This window comes from Callorhinchus milii, unplaced genomic scaffold, assembly GCF_018977255.1.
Source record: "Callorhinchus milii isolate IMCB2004 unplaced genomic scaffold, IMCB_Cmil_1.0 Scaffold19, whole genome shotgun sequence".
Classification (NCBI taxonomy): domain Eukaryota; kingdom Metazoa; phylum Chordata; class Chondrichthyes; order Chimaeriformes; family Callorhinchidae; genus Callorhinchus; species Callorhinchus milii.
Window position 1 is genome coordinate 2,508,981 of NW_024704760.1, and position 17,756 is coordinate 2,526,736.

General features: G+C 48.2%; 1 protein-coding gene across 4 annotated transcripts in view; it reads left to right on the forward strand.

Annotated features, from left to right (window-relative positions):
- The window catches only part of usp49 (ubiquitin specific peptidase 49), a 32,997-nt gene extending 16,410 nt beyond the window's left edge, over positions 1 to 16,587 (forward strand). For 3 of the 4 annotated variants that reach the window (XM_042342107.1, XM_007899509.2, XM_007899508.2), the window contains exons 2-7: positions 4,819 to 4,971; positions 5,871 to 7,353; positions 11,274 to 11,475; positions 12,822 to 12,930; positions 13,870 to 14,090; positions 14,598 to 16,587. In XM_042342107.1, coding sequence (XP_042198041.1) covers positions 5,938 to 7,353; positions 11,274 to 11,475; positions 12,822 to 12,930; positions 13,870 to 14,090; positions 14,598 to 14,791 — 2,142 coding nt within the window. In that variant the 5' untranslated portion in view covers positions 4,819 to 4,971; positions 5,871 to 5,937 and the 3' untranslated portion in view covers positions 14,792 to 16,587. The remainder of the gene's footprint in view (positions 1 to 4,818; positions 4,972 to 5,870; positions 7,354 to 11,273; positions 11,476 to 12,821; positions 12,931 to 13,869; positions 14,091 to 14,597) is intronic. The other variant, XM_042342108.1, reaches the window with a different exon arrangement.
- The last annotated feature ends 1,169 nt before the right edge of the window (positions 16,588 to 17,756 follow it).

Consider the following 17,756-nt stretch of genomic DNA (forward strand, 5'->3'; position numbering starts at 1 on the left):
GACGCTTGATCTGTACGCTCGCCTGAGTCGTGCCCAAGTCCTTTTCAAGAGTTTATATTTCTACGCAAGTTTGACGCAACTCATACTTCGCAGAAGTCATGTTAAGTATGTGGTCCCGGCAAATGCGATGTATGTGAGGTTCACTGTATGTTATTATAATGCTTGTTTGCCCTGTGGTATAGTGCTTGCGAAGCACAGACGTCTTAGGCGTAGAGCTGCCTCAATACTCCATGAGCACTTGATGTCGCAGCAGATTACACTCTTGAGAAATTGCAGGATTGAATGTTACAGATTTGGATGTTTACACAAAAGTATTTCTGAACGGTGGTCTTTTGCACAAGATGGATGGGTGGATGTTTCCGCTGGTGATGGAATCAACTCCTGCAGGGTTCTCTCTGCCTCTCTTAAGGAACCCCCCCCCTGTTTTGGACGGTGATACCAGCAGACTGTTTAAATTCCCAGGAGACCTTAGCCTATACCTTCTGTCAACCGCCAGTTATTCTTTACACCGCAGTATTTTTGAATATATCATTTCGCAAGCTTCCCCATTTGCCAACCTTTAGTACAGTGGGATTTACAAAGATGGGAAAGATCAAAGGAGGCTTTCCGCATCGAATGCAATCTTGTAAAATCTGCAAAACTAAGTAATTACTTGCAGTAATAATAATAATAATCCATGCATTTGATACAGCACCTTATCACGTCTTCGAGACGTCTCAAAGCGCTTCACAGGATAATAATAATAATAATAATAATCCTTGCATTTGATATAGCGCTTTTCACGTCGGGAGGACGTCCCAAATCGCTTCACAGAACACACTGTAAAGTGAATTGACTGTATATTTTGTGGGCGAAACGCGGCAGCCAATTGCGCACAGCAGCGTCCCCACAAACAGTCGTTGATTGAGCGACCAAGTAATTCAAAAAAAATTTGGAGGGATTATTATACCCGGAAAAGCCATCCGCCAGTCGACTAACAACCGGGCTCCTACTTACTGCTGGTTAAACAGAGGTGTGCGGTGCGGAGAAAGGAAAATTGCCGAACGGCAGTATATAAAGCTGGTGTCCTTTCTCCTCCGCCCTGTTTGAGATAAGGAGTCATGCCAGGGTTTCAGTTTTATTGGCAATGTGACAGCTATCCAGCACCTGACCCTATTGGACATTTTCCGCATGTGAGAGTAAACCTTGACTGTGTTGGCAGCTTAAGCTGGTTCTGTTCCCTTTGGGGATATCACAGCTGAGCCAAAGTCTGTCTGCATATGTGCACTTTCCAGCCGAGGTCACTCAATAGCGATCAGGAGAACGGACGTGGCAGATTGTTTTGAGTTTCTCTCTCTTTCTCTCTCTCTCTCTCTCTCCCCGCCCTCCCTAGCTAGTCACCGGCCCTGCAATATGCAGACTCGGTCCAGAATAAGTAATAGTAATAATAATAATAATAATCCTTGCATTTGATGTAGCGTCTTATCACACGTTTGAGACGTCTCAAAGTGCTTCACAGTACAGTGAATTGACTGTACACTTTGTGGGGGCGAAAATACAGTAATAAATACAAAAGAGTAGGTCTGCTTTTGTACCGTTTCCCTTGAATTCCCACTTGGAGCCTGAAGGATACCCTGACCAGCTGGGTATGTGAACTAGCTCGCTTACGTGTACACGCCTTTTATTAAGGGGCTCCCTTAAGCTCAACGTGTCTCTCTCTCTCTCTCTCTCTCGCTCACTCTCTGTTCTGGTTCCTCCATTACAGAGTCTCAGTTTTGAGGAGATCACAGTGTGTGTCTGCTGTTTAAACTGCAGGCTCAGCCAGTGAGCGAGTGGTGTGGAGAATGTGCGTACGGGCCCTTAAGCAGCAGAGAGAGAGAAAGAGAGAGAGAGAAAAGGGCTTTTGTTGCAAATCTCCCCCATTACTATGGCAATAACTAGGCTGCTGGGTTGCTTACGCTGGTTTCATGCCAATTGCATTTTTTTTACACCAGGCAACTTAACCAATGACTGGGGGAATGGTGTTTTTTTTTCATACTTATGTCAACCTTTATGCGCCGGTTGAGTTTGTACTTGCACTGCGTTTCATCTGGGTGTAAACGGTGCATTAGCGAGACCGCTAGCATCGGGAAATAATTGTTTGCCACAGTTCTTGCCTTTGTTGTTCTCGTCTCCTGAAGACACCCGACGGGTTCGTTGTGGGTCCAGCTAAGGGTCCGTGGGCACCGACACCTTTTCAGGTCATTCTTCACACCTGAGTCTGGACGAGAAAGCCCTACTTGACCAAATTTTTTTGTGGCGGGGGGGGGAGGGAGAGAGAGGGGTTAAGAAATGGTAACTGGGTAAGCAAAGGTAGGTTTAAAGGCGGAGAGGGTGGGTCGAATGGCTGAAAGTTTGTTCGCCGGTGGTGGACTGATGGGGCGAGGGAGAACGCGGAGTGCACAGGCACGAGGGAAAAGAGCTGTTCGCGGCGGCTAGAGTTCTCCCTGCGCAAAATTTCTCCTTTTAAGTTTAACGTTCCTCGAGAGGCGGAAATGTAGACAAGGTAGCGGAGGGGTTAGCGCAGGATTTGCCTCGGAACAAAAGCAGAGTCGAGAACGAGAAAGGGGTGGAAACGAAAACGCTCGCCAGTCAACGAGAAAGATGTAATTACGTGGGGATCCCGAATCCCAGATGGGAAATAAATAGGAATGGTTTATCGGAGGGTTTTTGTTTTCTTCTTCTTCTTCCTTCTTCCCGGATCCGATACGTGTCTGCGATGCCGCTGGCACTAAGTCGGCCTGTGCCTACGGCAAATTGGCAAAGCTTTTTGCAACAGGGTAGCTTGGGCAGATGGGTCACTTTTAACGCTGCATTACTGGGCCAAGGTACATGACAAGTTTAATACATCGGTGGAAACGTGAAGCGCCACACTTCTAAATCATTTTTGATTCTAGTAATGCTCCTTCAGCGTGATGCGTTCTACGAACTGTGGGGTGTGGGGTGGAAGTAGCGCTTAGAGAAGTGCCGTATAATTCGAGGACATTTTTTTTTTAAAAAAAGCAATTATTTCAGAGACTTTGGTGAGGTTTTGCAGCGCATATCTGTCACGGTGTAAGTTTCGGTATTTTTTTTTTCACAAACAAAAACGCCCCCATCAAATTCCCGTACTGATTTCTCCGCACCCAACGATCACAATTTTTTTTTATTGGCCGGTCGGGGAGTTTTGTGCAGGTGGTGGATTCAGTCGAATTCGTTTCATTGCCCCAGTTTATATTATTGCTGCTTAAAACATTTTTTCCTCCCAATCTCCCCCCCCCACCCAAAAAAAAAAGTCCCGCAATGAGTGACGTGTGTCTGTGATTCATGTTAATTTCCCCAAAGCCGACTTACACTTTCTCAATGTGTTTCCTTTGTGCTTGTTGATCAAATCAGCCAATTGGAACTTCCATTCATCTCTGTCTGTCATTGATCAATGGCAAGAGAGCGAGCTGAATGCGTGATTGTGAACAATTCTCCGTTCTTAGGCTCTCACGTCCTTCTTTTTCTCTCTCTCTCTCTCTCTCTCAGGGGTGGGGAGGAGGAGGAGGAGGAGGAGGAGGGGGGAGGTGAGGGGTAATAATTTTTAGTTGCGTTTTTCTTGGAGCCATTTATCCACCCTCCTCCCCTTTATTCTCCTTGAAAGCCACGGTTAAATACATTTTTAAAAAGTTGGCGGGGTCCTTCTGTGTTGTCTGCTTGATCCCCAGTGTGTGTTGACAGCTCCTCCTTCTGCATTTCATTCTCTTTTGCTTTCTCCCCCCCCCCCCCCCCCCCCCCCCTCCCCATCACCACCTGCTGTCTTGGCTAGTCCCCTGGTGTGGCTCGAAAGGGTTCCTCTGGCTCCTCTCTCGGCTTCCAGTATGTTGGGAAATCTCAGAGGCTGCTTACAGCCTTGGAGCTCTGTTCAGTGGAATGGAAGAACGTCATTCACTGCAAGGCATGGTTACACCGTAATGCATAGTGTGAGGGCGCATTTAACGTGCAGTCAAGGACCAGGCGTTTGCCAAATGTAATCTGTGAAACATGACGCTGCGAGCATTAACCCTCGTGTTCCTCTGCATTTCCTTTTGTTTAACTTTTTTCCGTGCGCATCGCTTTTGCCCTGCAATTTGTATGTAAATCTGTGCGTTGCTGTGGACGTTTTTTTTAATAAGAGAAATGTTTTAGGTAAGATCGAGATCCTGTGCAGTAATTCTAATGCGGACTCGAAGGCGCCTTAAACTGCCATCGCTCGTTCAGATCGAGTGGGAATGCGTTGGGTTAAGGCGGTCGAGTATTGATGGGTATTGAGCCTTGGGGAATTGGTGCATCATTTACAAATTAGATCAATTCTGTAAATATTTTCCGTGTTAGACGCAGGCGGTTTTCTTTTTCTTTTACAGTTCTCGTGACCCCTGTCATGCATTTCTGCGAATAATTTTGTCATTGACGTCGAATCAAATGAATTTTGACAGTGTTGCAGACAAAAACAAAATCGGAAGGATCTCGTAATAGTCCCAAAGTTTCTGCCCGTTCGTAACTACAGAAAGGCAATCCTCAGTCAAGTGGATATCTGCGAGCGTGTCGAGGAGATTTCTAGCGACGGAAATGCGAGTTAGCTGTCGCCCAAAAGCACTGTTTTAAATAGTACAGCCCCTGCTTTGCTGTGATACAAGGGACTTTGTTTGCTTTAATCATCTCAGCCTGTCATTCAATGAATTGAACACTTTGGACTCTGAACGTGATAGATGTCTTTAGCTTGAGGGAGAGGGGCTGGGTGCAATGCAATGTAAAGCGGTGCTTTGTACTAAAAAGGTGCCTTGTGGTTCAATTTTTCAGAGTTGTGGGGTTTGCGTGTCTGTGACATGGAATCCTGAAGGTTCCCAGTGACGTCTATCATGGGGATGCAGAGCTCTGACCATTGTTCACTGAGATGGTATTTTCCCACACCTCGACCTGTCTGTTGTTGGAAGAAGATTTGAGAATGTCAAAGTAAGCAAATGCTGCCACTTTCTGTCTTATTACTCAGCCAGGCCTTTTCCATTACTTTACTCGACACCAGCATTACATTTCTAGAGCACCTTTCACGTCGGGAGGACGTCCCAAGAGGCTGAAATAAGAAACCTGAGTTTCAGCCTTCTATTCATTGATGCTGCTCCGAATTACTATAGTGATAATAGCCTTTGCATTTGTTATAGCGCCCGATCACGTCTTCGAGACGTCTCAAAGCGCTTCAAAGGATATACTGTCAAGTACATTGACCGGATATTTTATGGGCAAAAAATACACTGTAAAAATACACTGTAAAGTGACTATGCCGTGCTTCTTACTGTATAATAAACACAGCACAGTCACTGGGACTTTTTGCGTTTCAACCTTTTAGCATAGAGTTGCAATACGGCAGCTTTTCCCTGTTAACGGATTACACCTTGAGGTTTAAGAAGGTGTTAAACGGTATTTTGTTGTTTTGCTCCGTATATTTATTTTATCACATAACAACAACAAAATCATATTTGTATAGGGGATTTCACGTCGGGAGGACGTCCCAAGGCGCTGGACAATCGGTGTTTCGGACCCGAGCTGGGGGTCGTTATCGGGGAGGGTGGAGGGCAGGGGTGAAGGAGGGTGACCGAAGGCACGGTCGAAGAGGAAGCCACAATAGCTCCTCCGAATCCACAGCCGAATGTCTCCGCCAGCCAGAAACTAAGCGCGTGGCCTAGCTTCAGTGATGTCAGGGTTGACACTGGGACTGGGGTGGGTAGGGGGGGGGGTAAAGGCCCCATTTCTGTTGCAACCTAGACTATTTTTTTTTCAATTGAAACTGCACGTTTTGTTCAGAAGGTTAATTTTCTTCCCCCCTCCCCTCGCTCTCCATTCCCGTTTTCCCGCAGGTTAAAGCAGTGCAGCAAGTGGTCGAGGATACTACAACCGGAATATTTCTGAGAGCTTTCGAGAGCCATGGATAGGTGTAAGCATGTTGGGCGCCTGCGACTTGCCCAGAACCACTCCATATTGAATCCCCAGAAGTGGCATTGCGTGGACTGCAACACTACCGAGTCAGTGTGGGCCTGTCTGAAGTGCTCACACGTGGCTTGTGGACGCTACATAGCAGAGCACGCACTAAAACACTTCGAGGACACCAGGCATCCATTGGCCATGGAAGTCAACGAACTCTATGTCTTCTGTTACCTCTGTGACGACTACGTGCTGAACGACAACGCCACGGGGGACCTGAAACTGCTGAGGAGCACGCTGAGCGCGATAAAGAACCAAAAGTACAGCCCGACCGCCTGCAACGGCAGGGCGATGCGCTCGATGGCCTGTGGGGAATCTCCTTTGTTTCAGAAGAGCAGAAGAGGACAGCCCCAGCACAGCACAGAGCAGATGTTCACCGCTCTGTGGCACAGGCGCCAGTCTCTCCTCGCGAAGGCCATGCGGGTCTGGTTCCACCAAACCGCCAGCGGCAAGCGGAGGCTGGAGGAGAAGCGGCTGGAGGAGGAGCTGGAGAGGAGGAGGGAGGAAGCCAGGAAACGCCGGCAGGAACTCAAGCGCAGGTTCATGGAGGAACTGGCTAACACTCCGCCCAGGAAGAGCGCCCGGCTCCTGTTCCAGATCCGGAAGGAGGAATTCGCCCCAAGGAAGTGCAGAAAGGTCAGTGGCAAGAAGGTGCTACAATCTCCCCCTACCTCAAAACGACCCAGGAACAAAATGAAACGCTTTCACAGCGCCAGGCGCAAACCGGCGGTAACCCCGGGCGTGACTGGGCTGAGGAACCTCGGGAATACCTGCTACATGAACTCCATCCTGCAGGTGCTCAGCCACCTGCAGAAGTTCCGGGAATGTTTCCTCACCCTCGATCTCTGCGAGACCGAGGAGCTGCTGGCGAGGACCGCCAACGGCAAGACCCGGCTGTCCAACAGGTTGACGCTGGGGATCGGGCCCGCGGCTTATCTCACGGGGAAGAGCGACAGTGTGGGCGCTTCTTTGGGGCGGTGCAGTATGGCCGCTGGCCTGAATGGGGGCGCCTCCATGGCCAGGAACTTGGAACTCATCCAGCCCAAGGAGCCGAGCTCGAAGCACATCTCCCTCTGCCACGAACTTCACACCCTCTTCCGGGTCATGTGGTCCGGGAAGTGGGCGCTTGTGTCTCCGTTTGCCATGTTGCACTCCGTGTGGAGCCTGATCCCCGCCTTCCGGGGTTACGGCCAGCAGGACGCTCAGGAATTTCTCTGCGAGCTACTGGACAAGGTGCAGCAGGAGCTGGAGTCGGAGGGCACCAAGCATCGGATCCTCATCCCGTTTTCCCAGAGGAAGCTCACCAAGCAGGTTCTCAAGGTGGTGAACACCATCTTTCACGGACAGCTGCTCAGTCAGGTAATCGCAAAACGCCGGCTTATTTTAATTCCGGCAGTCCCAGCGGTTAGGGCACTCGCCTCCGCGAGCGAGAGGACCCGGGTTCGATTCCTGGGCACGGTGAAACGTTGGGCAAGTTTCCTTACTCCGCGCGCACACGCCCACACGCCTCGGTCTGCCGAGCAGTAAGCAGGAACTAACCCGGTGGTTAGTCGATTGGCGGATCGCTTCCCTTGGTTAATGATCCTTTTTCAATAAAAGGGGATCACTTAATCCACAGCTGTTTGTGGGACAGCGCGATTGGCTGCCCTCTTGCGCCCACAAATATAAAATTCATTCGCGTTACGGTATGTATCCTGTGCAGCGCTTTGAGACGTCGCGAAGACGTGATAAGGCGCGACATCAAACACAGTATTTTTTTTTACTGTAGTGGGAATGGATAAGCGATTTGAATCGCCGTGTGAACCGCTGTGCCACTTGGGGGGGGAGAGTGGGGGCGTATTTATTTTGCGCTCATTGCTGTGAAAGACATGGGGGGTAGACCAGGGCAGTGGGTCTTAGCAAGGTATTTAAAGCGTATTTTGTATTTTAACAAGAATCTGGACTCTCGTTGAGGTGGAGACGGGTTAATGTTTTAATGGTTTGCTCAGTAAAACCCAAAGTTTTAATGGAAGTGGTTAATCTGAGTTGTCACTTGGAGGTTTCCTGCACATCTCTCGGTAGCGTTTCTCTTGACTCTCGCGTCATTGTTCTGGTCGTAGAGCCAGCTTGGAAATGGGAACATTGTGTAGAAGGACCTTTGAATGACATCGGGTCACAGCCCACTGCCCCTATTCACCGTCTCATCGGAACAGAGGCTGATCATTGAAGGGAGTTTGGGTGGGTGAGGGGGGGGAACGAGGGGAAGGGATGTGGTGGCCTTTTTATACAAAGGTAGAGAGGACTGTGATGGGGAGGCGTGAGCGAGCTCTGTGGTTTTCTGTCCCACAAACAAAGTGACTAGTTAAGCCGTTCAGCAGTCGTCAGTGACACAGCTGGGCTATGATTTGTGTTCCAAAACCTAACCCTTCACCTCTCTCCCCCGCTCCCCCCACCTCTCTCCCCCGCTCCCCCCACATCCCTCCCCCGCTCCCGCCACATCTCTTCCCCGCTCCCCCCACCTCTCTCCCCGCTCAAAAGATACACATGATCTGTTACTATCATGCAAACGGAAAGTGCGCCTAAAAAGTTAAAGCAACTGCACCTTACGTTTTCTTTAATTGCTGTTTAAAATTACAAATGACATCAATGCAATGAGCGTGGGCTCAAACCGCCGCGTATTACTCCTCTCCCCGAATGAAGGGCGCCATTTAAGCACGTGTCGTCGTCGTCGTGACTTTTAAGACGATAGTTTTAAAGGATAAAGCTCAGAAGCAGCAGTGCGAGGTTCCTCTGATGTGATTGGCTCAGTTGATGGCACTCTCGCCTCTGGGTCAGATGGTCGTGCGTTCAACGTCTATTTTCAGAACTTCAGCTCATTGTCTCTTGTCGACACGTACCCGACTAGTGCAGTACTGTACCGCAAAAAGCACTGCAGTGTCAAGGGTGCCGTCCTGCAAGCGAGACTTTAAGCGGGGGCCTCTCCCCCCGGAGATATATTTTGTGGGTGAAACGCAGCAGACAATTACGCACAGCAGTGTCCCTCGCGCAGTCGTGGATTGAGTGAGCAACTTATTATTACTTTTTGAAGGCATTGGTGCCCTCGGAAAACCGATCAACTTAACAGCCAGATTCCTACTGACCTCCGGGTCAACAGAGGAGTGTAAACGTGCCTTAACGTTTCGCCCTGACCCGGGAATCAAACCCAGGTCCTCTCGCTCGCGAGGCGAGTGCTGTAACCGTTACGCTACGGGAGTCCACCTACCTCACAGCCCTGCAGCTGCTGCTTGTCAGGTAGCGCTTGGAAGAGATGCGAAGGCTGCCTGTGTACCTTCCGGCTTGGTTGGGTTTGCCGTGTGTTGTCGCTGCTCCGGTCGGCTGGCTGGCTGGCCGGCCGGCTGTTTCACATCGCTCTCCGGGCTGTGCAGATCCTCCTCCCGAGATGCACGCGAACGGTTTCCTGTTGTGAAATCTACCCCCCGCCACTTCACGGGGTGTGCAAGTGGCAGCTCCCAGGTACTGCAGAGCTAATTCTGTTTGAAGTGGCGTCACCAGGTTTGCGGGGCGAGTGTTTGATTGCTCGGCAGCAGTGGAGGGCACTTTCTGTGCGGCGAGCACTCGGGTTCCAGAGATCGCTGCTGTTTAGTCCCTAACAATTCATTTCTCTCAGGATAGAGACTGACGTGAATGTCGTCGGCAAATCTCTTCCTCGCTTGGGTCCGGTTTATGACGGCTGCTCGGACTTGCGTTGCTAAGGCATCAGTTGGAGTTTTCACCCAAAAATTATTCAGTCAAATCACTTTACAGTATGTCCTGTGAAGCGCTTTGAGACGTCTCTACCATGTGATCAGGCGCTGTATCAAAAGCAAGGATTATTATTAATATTATTATTTCGCTCTTAGAAACTACCGCATTCATATATCCTGTCTTAACTTGGCCGGGAATGTGATCCGAGAAATCTGATCATTGTTTGATGTCCTGTTTGAGTTCTGTTGCTCAGTGATTAGAGCGTTCCCTCCCAAGCGAGAGACCTGGGTTCGATTCCCGGGCACAACGAAACCTTGAGCGAGTTTCCTTATCCACACGCCTCTGTTTACCTAACAGTAGGTAGGAACCCAATTGTATATTCTGCGAAGCGCTTTGAGACGTCTCAAAGACGTGAAAAGCACTATAACAAATAGCAAGGAATATTACTATATGAATTAATCGTTACTTGATGTACACTCAGCTGTGCCTTGGAGCGATGGGGAACCGTTTCCTTGCTGTATGGATTGAGGGAGAGTTTCTGTCCTCACCTGAACGTTCAGTGGGAGGTGCTGAGTTCAAAGGCAGTAGCAGAGAGGAAGTGTAAGAGGATATACAGTATGCTCACGGACAGACGAATGAACAAGTTCATTGTTTGGGCAGCTCTTATGCAACATCTGGTGGTCAACCCGAGAACAACATTGATGTTCAGACGTGCTCTCCACCACATTCGGTACTTCCAAGCGCCTGTGTGTGGAGCAGCCACATGGCAGGTGTTTTGAGTGCCTTTAAAATGGGAGGGTGGGGGCCGAGCTAACGAGTGGACCTGTTAGTGACTGGAACATGTGTGGTACGGATTTTAAAAGAATCTGGATCAGGAAATTCCTAGACTTTATGGCGTTCCTGAATTAGCTGATCTCAACAGCGACATTGAAACGCTCTGGGTCTCTACACCCGCTTGAAGGGCACCGTACAAACACAAGGTGGTTGTTGCTTGTTGACATGAAAGAGGGTGGTACAATCAGCCTATGTACTTGGGTAATGGAAAAGGACAGCCAGTCAGTCTGCCCGCTCCTGATTTTCTGAGAGGATAGGATTGGGCCTTGCCGATGATGGCTGTTTCTCTGCATCCAGCCTGCACAGTTACGCTCAGATCCTCAGCGCTCTGGGACGTTATCCAACATGAAAGGCACCAGCCAAATGTCATGTGTTATTATTGTTGTTGTGTATTTGTGGACGGGCTTTCGGACATCCTACCCCCCTGCTCTCTCGACTCAATTCCAAAATTATTTCCTGCCACTAACGTAACTACTCCAGCATGTTCCCCCATTCTATGAGACCGTGGCTGATCTGGACTTCAACTCCGGTTAAGAACATAAGAATTTGCCAGGCGAAAGAAAGCCACGGTCTCTCTCGTTCGCCTTCGAACATCCTTGACATGTCGCGTCCCAAACTATCCTGTAACCCTTGATAGCCTGACCTCGCAAAGAAAAGAACTTTCCACCTCCGTCTGGAAGGTTTGAATTGACCGTGTATTGTGTCTTGTCCGTTTTTGACAGGTCACGTGTCTGACATGCAACTACAAATCAAACACCGTCGAACCGTTTTGGGATCTTTCGCTCGAATTTCCTGAGCGTTACCACTGTCTCCAGAAGGGCACTGCCACCCAGCAGAAAGAATGCACTCTGACCGAAATGCTGGCAAAGTTTACAGAAACCGAGGCTTTGGAAGGGAGAATCTACGCCTGTGATCAGTGCAACAGTAAGTCACCCGGCCTTTTTTTTTAAAGGGAGTTACCACTTCTCCAGTTCCCGCTGGCGTAGCTGGAGGTTTGTTTTTCTTCCGTCCGCGCATCTGTCATCCTTTCTCCAAACGGTTTGAAGATCCGTTAAGCCAACTACTCTCTGGTGTCTCAGTGGGGTGGTTGGTTACCGGTCTGCACCGAGCCATAGAGAGAGAGACAGGGAACGAGAGACCCATGTTTTATCCCTGTGCTGTGCTGAATCATCTGATCTCAGCCAGGGCGACAGCTTAGGAACACTTTAGTTAACTCTCAGCATCCTCTGGCTGGTTGTGAAGCGCTTGGAGACATCTCGAAGACATGACGAGGCGCTATATCAAATGCAAGGATTATTATTAATAAAGGTGAGAAGTCACCTACAATTCTAGATTTTACTGGAAGATTTGTGAGTGGGTGCGCTTGTGTTCACAAGATCAGTTTGGATCAAGAGGATCCTTTTGATCTCGTCGTTCCAGTTTGTGTGTGTGTGTGGGGGGGAGTGTGTGTGTGGGAGTGTGCGAGCTCGCTGGAGAGAGACAAGGCACAGGTGGAGAGACCGGTGAGGAAACAGATGTAATTTCATGCAAGATAACAAAACTCACTCTCTGGTCTCAAACATTGGTGAGATAATAGATAACTGGTGGCTTTGAACGATTTCCTTCCCGTCCCCTCCCCAACATGAGTCACCGAGTCACCACCTGCAGTGGGATGAAGGGATAACGTTGGACAGGGTGAGGCCAACAACAAATTACGTTTACACAACGCCTTTCATGTCCCAAGTCACTGGGCAGTCCAGGATTTGGATCCGAGCCGGGGTTTGGGATCAGGAGGGGCTGCAGGGAAGGGGTAGGAGGGTGCCCGGAGATTAACTCCGTGGCTGCAGTGGAAGAATAGAATTTCAACCACAAATACAAAGTCAATTCGCTTTACAGTATATTCTGTGAAGCCCTTTGAGGCGTCTCAGCGGGGTGATAAGGCGCTGTATCAAATGCAGGGATTATTATGAGAAAGTTTTGCATTGACATATTGAAGGGAAACCTGCTTCTGGTGTAATGATTGGAGCTTTTTATTTTTTTTCCCTCCTCGCGGAGTGAAAAGCATTTCCCTTACCTGCTCTTCCCTTGGGCTGTTTGTAGAGGTTGAGGTCCCGTTTTCTCCACTCAGCAAGTTCCCAGTGCTCTTTAAGGTTACGATTGATCAGAAGTTGATTCTTTGTTCTATTGGGTTTGGGCTTGTCCTGGACTCAGGTCCAGGCTTCCTTACCCAGTTCCTGATCTTTCTAACGTCCAATAAAGTTGCTTTCTTTCCCCCACCCCAAAAAAATCAGGTAAACGGCGGAAATCCTCTCCGAAGCCTATTGTCCTGACTGAAGCTCAGAAACAGCTAATGATATACCGACTACCTCAGGTCCTTCGTCTGCACCTTAAACGATTCAGGTAAGATGAACTCGCTGCGGTTTTCAAAGGGACTTTTCCGACCGATCGATCGATCGAGCCCGCCGCCACGTCATGTCACCGTCACATTTTAGCTCGGTCGCGATCATTGCTCATCTCCTTGTCCGTCCCAAAGCCGATCCATTGAATCGTTTTTCCCCCCTGACGAATGGTCTTGTCTGGAGAAATCGCGTTGCAGCCCATTGGACCTGTGCTAATAATAATAATAATAATAATCAAAATAATCATCGTTGCATTTGATATAGCGCCTTCTCACGTTGTTGAGACTTAAGTCGGTGCTAATTGCTCCACGGGAGCACAACACCAACGACATCATGTATATTTTTCCAGCTCCTCCCTACACAAGCCACAGACCATCCAGAACTTTCCAGCTTGTGTCCTCTCCCGAACCTGTCCCCAATAGGAAACGCCACCCACAGTAATAACAGTAATCCTTGCACTTGATGTAGCGTCTCGGAAGCTCTTCGCGGATTATACTGACAAGTGAATGGACTGGGTATTGTGGGCAAAATGTAATTTTTCTTAAAATATAAATATAAACCAAGGCAGACTCATGAACTGGCACATGTCGGGCCTTTGGATCTACGAAACCTCAGCCCCCCCTCCCCCCAGGTTAATAAAGAAACGTGCTTCTAAACAGGATGCTTGACTTCTCCTTCGCGAAGTGAAGTCGGCGCCAGATAGATGTGTTTCTTGTATAACACGAGGATTAAACCGGATCGTCACACAGCCCCGCGCTGAACCCGTGTGCGTTACAATCGGAATCGCTCGTATTTTGGGAAACGCTGAGCGCCGCATTTGTTTGGAGGGGTTTTAAAAAAGCGCTGCCTTTAAGCTGTTCTCTTGTGTAGAGTTTGAAAGGATTTTTTTACAGGGCATTGATGCATTGTGCTCGTGTTCCTTATTTCCTTCTTGATGCAGCTACTGTGTTTTTAGGTGGTCTGGACGCAACCATCGGGAGAAGATAGGGGTGCACGTCAATTTCGACCAGGTATTAAACATGGAGCCTTACTGCTTCAGGGACTCTTCCTCCGCTCTCGACAAAGAGAGTTTCATCTACGACCTCTCAGCTGTGGTGATGCATCACGGAAAGGGATTCGGCTCAGGACACTACACCGCATACTGCTACAACACAGAAGGAGGTCAGTTGTTGTGCCACGACCCTGGAGGTAGATGTGGACAGACTGGAACGGGGTTAGGGCTGGAGGGATGTAGTCCATTCAAAAGCGATCCCCTTTCCCCCAGTTCAACATCGTGCTTTGGCCCCATGTTTAATAATGAGGCGAGCTTAAAAATGGCCTCTCCGTTAACCCGTCTCTCAAAGTTTGTGCGAGCAACAGCTGCATCAATGGAATGTTTAATAACAATAATCCTTGCATTCGATGTGGCGCCTTAAAAGGCATTGAGACGCCTCAAAGCGCTTCATGGGATACACTGCAAAGTGTATATTGTGGGCGAAACGCGGCAGCCAATTGCGCACAGCGATGTCCCACAAACAGTCATATTTGGATTGTGCTTGAATGTATAAGTTGGATTTTTTTTGAAGAAATCGATGTCTTGACGGAAACGTCACAAAGCACTGAAGAGAAACCAACACTTTTTTAATTTCTCTCGTTCTCCTCTTCCCTTTTTTTCTCTCTCTCTCTCAGGTTTTTGGGTCCACTGTAATGACTCTAAACTGAACGTGTGCAGTGTGGAGGAAGTGTGCAAGACGCAGGCCTACATTCTCTTTTACACTCAAAGAACCGTGCAGAGCAAAGTGGGGCTTGTCACAGGAACGCAGACGGAATCTCAGGTGCCAAGCAGAAATACAGACAAGAACAGAAAACTGACCTTCCCCTAAGAAAGGGAGAGGGGGAGGGAGGTGTGACGTTTAAAGCATTATTGGAAGTCATTGAAACAGCCTGGCCAACAGTGACGTGTTGGTGCTGATAACCAGCTTTGTGTTCACTTGTGGGTCACAGAATACCCTGGGGCTCGTTTACGGAAGCATATATAGCTGTTCACATGCATTTTATGGTAGCGTTTAACTCCATACTCGACAATTAAAATGGCTTGTAGGAATTGTCGAGTGACGTTGTCTAGCCGTCCGTCCGTCCGTTCCCCCGCTCAGATGACAGGAGCCTGTGCAGTCCCCGACCTTTACTGAATCGATTCAAACAGTTTGTTCCCCAATAGTCTACAATCCGTCGCAGTAAATTCCTGCCTATGTCCTCACCTCTACATGTTTGCCGCATCTCATCAGGTCAGCTGTGTCTGTCTGTCTGTGTGTGTGTGTGTGTGTGTCCGTCTGGCTCATGTTTTTTTAAAATTCCTAGAAAAAGGTGCCTTGGTTTGCCGTCCATTTCCGTCCACTTGTTTACGTGAGGCCCCGTTGTTTGCTGGCACGGCTGTGTGTTCTCTCTCTCTGTCTCTCTGTCTCTCTCAGCCTCTGCAGTGCCAGGCTGGCTAGAGTTGATTCACTAACCTGTATTCACACGAGCCGGTGACCACCATCGACATTACATTGGTGACCGACTGGAAGTTGACCGACTTATTTTCTTTTCCTCTCTCTCTTTGAGCTCCAGCTCAAGTTACACCAGCTGCGACCTGCTGCCAAACGACAAGATAAATCCCTTTTACCTTTTTTCCTCCCATTTTGTGAATTCCCCTCTCTCCCCTCCACCTCCCCTCCGAGTCTTAAGTAAACTGGGTCTTGGTGACTGCTGCCCTTTGCAGTGCTGACTATCTGCGGTGAGTGTAAATACCACTCAGCGGGCTTGGCTTTGCTGGTAACAAACCAAGCAAGCAGAGCACGAGGTGTTGCCTCTGGATGCCGGGTGGTGGTGCCATAACCGGACACACGAGAGGCCACGGCAGGGTAAATGTTAGTCCCTGCGGTCGTTAGCAACACCGTAAAACCTAAGGGTGACTGCACAGCGCTCGCTCCGTGGTTTCTGATGGGTTCGTAACCCGACAGAGTGCGAATGCAGCAGGGTGCGACTTTCCAACAGCCTTTTCGGTACCTGCCGTGACTTAATCGTTTGCTCGAGATCCGGCCACTGGTTCTCTCGTGTGCGCTGAGGTCATGCGGGGAATGTGCGAACGACAGACGGAGTGCGGAGCTGAGTCCCGCGACCGTGATTATTCCATTGCATCATGGCCTTTTTTTTTAAAAAAAATGTTTTAGTTGTGGCGGCGTTTTCAAAATAAACTCATCACATTTCATTTTATTCGAGGTGCCCTTATGTGTGCAAATCACAACATGTAACTGGGCCTTTTTTTTTTTCTTCTTCTTCTGTTGTTGTTCTGTAATTCAGGGAGCACTGTTTCGATATTTTTAGTTTACTTTCGAAAGATATTTTTAAGCGTTGAGGAATGTAGGAGCGGATTTGCTTGCAGGGCAAGAGTAATAAGCAAGCAATGGCAAACGGTTCAGATGTTCACGTTTATAAAAATGTTTTTTTTCAAAGAAAAAGGATAATTGTCGTTTGTGACGTCCAGATTTATAAGCTTTCATATCGTTTCTCATGATTCCTGACTTGCTTGCAGCACCTACAAAGCCACACACCTCAATCTGCTTCCCGTTCGTTCCTTTCCACCAACCGAGTGACTGAATCCATTGTAAGAATAAGAATAGTAATAATCCTTGCATTCGATACAGCGCCTCATCGCGTCTTCGAGACGTCTCAGAGCGCTTCACAGAATATACTGTCAAGTGAATCGACTGTGTATTTTGTGGGCGAAACGCGGCAGCCAATGCGAACACAAACAGTCGTGGCTTGAGTGATCAAATTATTATTATTGCTATTTTGCGGGAGAGGGAAGGAATTTCTGGGATGTCAAGATTTTTCTGACTCTATAATGTGGACTTCATTAGCTCGGAAAAGCAACCCATTCCATATCGGCTGGAAAACCATTGCCAATGCTTTTATATGATATACAATATATTATATACACGTGTGGCATCAGGAATAGCAGGAAGAGCAATTGGAACCGTATTGACAAGTAACAAATCTCGACCGAATATATATTTTTTTACACAAATTCATTGAAAGTTCTTATTTTAATTACGGTCGAGAAATGCTGCCATGTTTACCGCAGCGCTCAGAAGCTCGGGTTAATGTCTCGTTCAATTCAGCGTGTCTGACCACTTTCCGTCGATGGCAAAAAGCGTGCGTGGAGGAAGCCGCCTGTTTTAATTTGTTGTTCTGCCTTTACATTGTGCGTCTGTTTTCATGAATAACCGTCGGAAGTGACTGGAGCTCATTTTGTTAGCCCCCATTGGCATTGATAACTTTATTTACACATATATATATATAAAACAAAGCATTTAAGTGCATAAGAGCTATATGGGTTTCTGTAAACGAGTCCTGATTGTTCATCTGACGGATAGTTTCACGTCTCCTGTTTGGTTGGAGGTTGCTATTTTCTTTCCTTTCCCCGCAGCAGACTTTATAAAGGCCAAATGTTTTTATGTCGTTTGAGAGTCTTGTCTCCCATCGTTGACAGCGCCAACCAAGGGGGTGCGGAATAAATCCTGGAAAAGAAACTTGTCGGAAAAGTTCAAACGTTTGGTTTCTCGCGGTCGAGAGTTTGATCTGTTCTGTTAAACCAACTTGCCGACCGACAGCTGACTAACTAACTGAACATTTTAGGGGGGGAAAAAAAAAGCATCATCCTGGAAAGTAAGTGCATTGGAAAAGGTCGAACGTGGAAAGAGTAAAGCAAAAGTTGTTGATGTTTTTTACTTCTGCCGCCAATTTAGAATAACATTGAGAGAGAGTGGAGAGCTAAACTTGCCAACTGTAAGGGTTTTTTGTGGTGGT